Source organism: Gavialis gangeticus, unplaced genomic scaffold, assembly GCF_001723915.1.
Source record: "Gavialis gangeticus isolate Ggan-Ray unplaced genomic scaffold, GavGan_comp1, whole genome shotgun sequence".
Classification (NCBI taxonomy): Eukaryota; Metazoa; Chordata; order Crocodylia; family Gavialidae; genus Gavialis; species Gavialis gangeticus.
In genome coordinates, this window is record NW_017729025.1 from 135,246,060 (window position 1) to 135,252,106 (window position 6,047).

General features: G+C 45.1%; 1 protein-coding gene across 3 annotated transcripts in view; it reads left to right on the plus strand.

Moving 5' to 3' along the window:
- The first annotated feature begins 6 nt into the window (after positions 1-6).
- Positions 7-6,047, plus strand: part of DENND5A (DENN domain containing 5A) — a 139,947-nt gene continuing 133,906 nt past the window's right edge. For all 3 annotated transcript variants that reach the window (XM_019519596.1, XM_019519594.1, XM_019519595.1), the window contains exon 1: positions 7-119. In XM_019519596.1, coding sequence (XP_019375141.1) covers positions 14-119 — 106 coding nt within the window. In that variant the 5' untranslated portion in view covers positions 7-13. The remainder of the gene's footprint in view (positions 120-6,047) is intronic.

Sequence of the window (6,047 nt, forward strand, 5' to 3'; positions counted from 1 at the left end):
CCCCCGGCCCAGCATGAGCGGCGGCGGCGGGGGGTCGGCGGCGCCCGGCCGCTTCGCCGACTACTTCGTGATCTGCGGGCTGGACACCGAGACCGGGCTGGAGCCCGACGAGCTGTCCGGTGAGTGGCGCCGGGGCTCTTTGTCCGCGCCGCCGGGCGGAGGCGCCAGCGCTCGGCCTCGGCCCCGGCCCCGGGCTCCGTGCAGCCCTTGTGCGTTGTGTGCGCCCGTGCCCGTGCCCGTGCCCTGCACAGCGGTGCCCGGCGGCGGGTGCGCACGGCACAGCGGGGTGCGTGCACACTGGATAACTGTGCCTCGAGGGGTGTGCACATTGTGTGGCTGTAGCTCCCTGCCTGTGCCCGCTGTGTAGCTGTATGTGCGCTCTCGAGCCGCGTGTGCACAGTACCCAGCTGTGCCTAGCCGGGCCTGCACGGTGCCTAGCTAGTGGTGTATGCACACTGTGTAGCTGTGCCTGAGAAGGGCATGCACAGTGCCTGGCTGTAGCTAAGGGTGTGTGCACACTAGCTGTATGGGTGCTGTATATTGGTGTGTGCACAGTGCCCAGCTGTGCCTAGTGGCATGTGTACACCATGTAGCTGTATATGTACACTATATAGCTGTACCTAGAGGTGTGTGTGCAGTGCCAGCTGTACGTGCACACTGCATAGCTGTAGGTGCACTGTACAGTTGTGTTTGCACAGTGCGAGCAGTGCCTAGTGGTTGTGCACACTAGCTGTATATGCACACTATATAGTTGTGCCTAGCACTGTGCTGCAGTGCCTAGCTGTAACTAATGTGCATTATCTAGCTGTATGTGCACTATATAGTGGGGTATGCATAGCGCCTATCTGTGGCGAGTGGTACGTGCACACCGCATATTGTGGTATGTGCACAGTATCTAGCTGTGCCGAGCGATTATATGCATAGTGCCTAGCTGCCCGTGCACATTACAGAGTTCTGTATTCACAGCGTGTAGCTGTGCCAATCTGTACACACACAGTGCCTAGCTATGCCTAGCAGTAGGTGCACACTATATAGCTGTTTATGCACAGCATCTAGCTGAGCCTAGCTGTACGTGCACAGTGCCTACTGCCTAGCTGTACTTAGCTGTATATGCATGCTATCTAGCTGTATCTATATTTGTATCAGATCTACCTAGATAGATATAGACAAATAATGTGTGCGTATAAACTTTATTTTTAGAGTTTAAGAAATAGTGCCTGGCCCTATAGAGACAGAGAACTAAAGGGGTTCATGTTACCTTGCCTTCCAGCAACAACAAAAGTTCAGGATGATGAAAATGTTCTAAAGGACAATAGGTTAACAGCATTTGTGGTATTCTCTAGAAGGAAGTGCACTCTTGTACCACCGGATTCATCTTTCCTGGAACCTGTGCAATTTTTATCTGATGCATGCTTTTTTTTTTTTTTCTTTTCGTTTTTTGTTTTGGAACAGCTTTCCATCTGTATGGGTAGGAACGCTGTCCCGTTAGAAACCTTCTGTTTTTTTGTATTAAGTTTACTGATTGCATCTTGATAGACTGCATCTTGAGACCACCTCTTCTCTGTGTGCTTCGTTTTTATATCCATTGGACTGATTTTGGTAGGAGTAAGACCTTTATTCATAGAAAAAGCACACCAACATCTGGTTCTGCTGTAACTCTGATCTACCACCACTTAAGTTAGTGTAGTTAAACTGTTTTTACACTGATGTACCAAAGCTCAGAATCTGGGCCGTTGTTCCTTTTTGCCCTTCAGTGCGCATCATGGTATAAGATGAATGTTTTGTACTACTCTTTTAGTAAGTTTGATGCAAAACTCTTGGTTATGAAACTAGATGAGAAAGGTGACCTAATTTGGCACTTTGAAACTGATTTTATAATGTGCTTTTTAAGACGCGGTATGAAGAAGCAAGTCTGAGTGTTTTAAAAATGTTAGATTTTGAGAGTGTAATGTATTAAGAGCCGGAGGTGAATAGGATTCGTACGCTGAAAACAATTGAGGTTTCCTGGTTTTATTTTTTGTGGATCCTACTATTGTGTGTTTCCAATGAATTCCACAAGTTTTGGCACTGTAATACTTCCTTTTATCCCCAGCCTGCATTCATATAAATATTTTTTTTCATAATAGAGTTTTTCATCAGAAACATTAAATTTATTCCTTTGAGCTAGCTGATCAAAAGATTCTTGCTTTTATATGATCTTATGTTTGAAATAGCAAAGCCTAGAGCATGCTGTCAGGTTCTGCTTTTCCTTGCCAAAGGATGTAAGGAAGAATAAAGGTCCTGACCCTGTGAACTGTTCTGTGAGTGTGTAGTAGCCTTCCTGCAAACAACATCTTGCAGATTTGGGGCACTGTTTTTGCTAGGATGTGGGAGGGAGTCTGCAGATTCTTTGTTAACATACCCAGAGAAGAGGGCAAGAGAAGGGATTGAAACACAGCAAAAGGCAGGGGGGGCAGAGAAAACCATTTCTGGTAATTTTGCTGCACATGATTTAGTTGGAATTTCAGGATATTCTGATGAGCTTAATAGGATGATAATATAAGTTGTGCATGGTAGTGTGTTGGCAGATATTGCTTTTGAAGACTAAGTTCAGACTGTTTTATATAAACAACTAAAGAGCCTGATCCAAATTCTTTTATGTTGATGGAAAGGGCTTCCACTGACTTTATTGGGCTTTGAATCAAGCTCCTGGAAAGCCTGGGACTTCCTTTTAAAAAACAAAACACCCCCCCCGCCGCAAAAAAAAAAAAATTTTGAATGAAAGGAATATTGTATAGTTTCTTCTTCTGTATTGAAAAAGTTCTGCATCCTTGTACTGTTGAAACAGTTTGCTTTAGTAAGGGTCCATTGTTTAAACCAAGGCATTGGTGTGTATAGTGGGGGAAACAACCAACAAAAAAAAAACTAGGCTAAACACAAACAGTCCCCTGATTGGAGCATGCAGATTCTCTCCAAGGCAGGTCTGTCTTGAACACAGCTTCAAAATGATGTCATAGTAACTGAAACTCGCTACAGGAAGCTGACAATTGCTGCTAGAACCCCTAGGGATGCTGGCAGCCAACTTGGTTTTAACCAGGCTAATGCAGTTGTATACCTCGGGTATTCAGCTGCAGTACTGATAATATAGCTTTTTTTTCCCCTGTAGTTTTGTAAATCAACAATAAACTTATGAATTGCACTTGTCTCTCTAGTTATTTTTGCTTAAAAAGTGTTCTTTGACTAGCATTTTTCCTGTATATGCTAGAACAATGGTTTTCAACTTGTGGCCCATAGACCCCTGGGATTCTGCTGACTATGTCTGAGGGGCCTGGGAAAGACTACTATAATCAGTCAAAAGTATGTGAATACCTACTCATACATTTCAAAGGGGTCTATACCTCCATTTTAAAACTGATTTTGGGGGTCTACAAACATGAAAAACATTAAAAACCACTGTGTTAGAAGGTAACTGAATGATGCAGGCATAATGTAACCTACTGAAGAAGTCAACACACATCTCCTGGCAGTCAGTTAAATGCAAAACTTCTGTTTTACTAACTGAATAGGTATTATAGTTACAAATGCCATTGTTAACCTTTGCATTCAGAATGCTTTAAAAATAATATTTTCCATTCTGTCAAGTTAGTGGTGTGTGTGTGATTAATTCTCCTGGCATGATTATTTGAATTTCAGTTTTTATGGTGGTGTTTTAGTATTCTCTGTGGATGTCTGGTTGTAAATCTTTGTAGCTGCTTTTGTAGCTAGTAGTTAAAATTTGACATTTAGGTTCTGTTAAAACCTCTTCTCCAGTGGTGACAGCAGTAAAGGATGGGTGAGGGGTTGAGGTACTATTCCATACATCTTGTAGAAACTCGAGAAAATAATGATAAAATTCTTGTTGCTTAGCAAGAGTTAACTTTACACAGCAGCTACCAAGACAGTTCTCTACATCAGGGGTATGAAACTCAAGTGACCTTGCAGGCCATATTTCTTCTTGGCAGCCAAGGTGTATGCTATAGCAGGGGATGGGTCATCTGGCTTGTAAGGTGTCTTGCTCCCCTTGTTCCCATAGCTGACTGCTGCTGATTTTAAATTAACAGTAGTGACTGAAAACTATAAATATGGTGGCAGGTGAGGTTAGGGGGTGAGCATTGGCAGTGTTAAGTCACTAGAAGTTGTCTAGCTCTGGCAGTTACGGGAACAGTTTCTGCATCAGATTCAGAGGTGGGTTGTTCAGCTTGTGACATGGCCAGGATGACGTGCCTCCATAGGCTGGATCTCACCTGTGGACTGGTTATTTGATGCCTGTTGACCCACAGAGTCATTCTGGTAATCAGGAAAAGTTCGAAGAGCTAGTTCCACTAAAATTAAATTCTCACAAATATTAAAGGTAGAAACATTTCAATAGCAAATTTTAATAATGAAATATACATGAGAAATAAATGATTAAACAGAACAGAAAAAATTGATCAAGCAAATTATTAACATTTGTAAAATGGACATTTATCTAAAGAAATAATCTTATTAATGTTTGCAAGAATTTAAAATGAATTTCCTTACATCCTAAAGTCTTAAAAAGCATCTGACAGATGATCTACCTGTTAGGGAAAAGGACCTAGGTTTCAAATTTAAGTTTTAAAAGAGCACTTATCTTGGTTCATCTGCAGATGGGCTATTCAGCAAAAACAGCAGTTCAAGGTTGAAGAGCAAAGATTATGAGGTGAACCTAGATTATAACACGATTGGCCACCTCAGTATAAAAAATGTTTACTAAATAAAGCCAGTATTTAAAAAGAATGTTCCTAATAGACCTGGTTTAGAACAAAATGTAGCTTAAGTAGGGGATAAAAATAGATATATGAATATTAATTGGTGTAGACCAGGAGTGGGCAAAATGCGGCCCACGAGGCCATTCTGTCCAGCCTGCAGGGCCCCTAAAAAATGTAGAAAATTAATATTTCTCTGCCCTTGGTTCCTGTCATTTTTGATAGGAACCAAGGGCAGTAGGACCCAGGGGAAGCTCCGGTGGGCTCCCACAAGAGCAGGGCCTGCCTGGCCTCAGGTAAGGGGGGGAGGCTACTGAGGCTTCTGCCTGCCGCCAGAAGCCTCAGTAGGGGCTTCTGGCCTGGGACCATGCAGCTGCCCCATGCTGAAACCTCAGGTAAGGGGGGGGATGAGGAAAGGAAGGGAAAGAGCCTGGGGAAAAGTTAACCTCCCCTGCCCTGTGCCTGGAACCCTGCACTGCAGCCACTCGCAGCCTGCCTGGGGCTGCCTGTGCCTGCTCTGGACAACCCTGCGTGGGCTGCAAGCAGCTGCAGGAGAGAGCGCTGGACCCCGCCCTCAGCTTTTCCCTGGGCTCCTCCACGCCAGAAAGGAAAGTGGCCCTTCCCCGCCTCGTGGCCAGTGCTACCTGCTGCAGCCATTTGCAGCCCGCGGCCCTCGATAGCCTGCCAAAACTGGGTAAGCGGCCCTCTGCCTGAAATAATTGCCCGCCTCTGGCGTAGGCCCCAACTGGAATAAAAGCACTAAATGCACTCTAAGCAAACTTTAGCCTGCTTTTGACCCATCTGGCTCATACTTTCTAAAATTACTCTTATTTCTGAAATTCTCTTGCTTGTTCTTTTCCTTTCCTTTGTCTCTTACGTAAACTTTTGCAATCGAATGCAGGCAAATGCTATATACCATGTTGCCATTAGGGATTCACTGATAGAGATTTTGGGGGCCAATACCGATAGCTGATATTTAAGGAGGCATATTTGCTGATGCCTATCTGATACAGCTTCTATCAGCTGGTAAGTCTCTTGTGGTGGACAGGGAGGGGGAAGGGAAGGGGTATGGGAGGTCAAATAACCTCCCCCCCACAATGAGGGAGGGGGCAGGGGCAGGTGCTGTCCAGCTGGTGCAGGAGGGGCATGGGACGGAGGCATGGCTCGTGGGGTGGGGGCAGCTCCCACTGCTGCCTGCAGCCTGGAGGGGTTGGGGAGGGGGGGCATTTTTCTCCAGATCTGCATGGGTGGGGGGTGGGGTGGAGCCAGAGCTGGTGCTGCTCCAGGCTCTTCTTGCTGGGG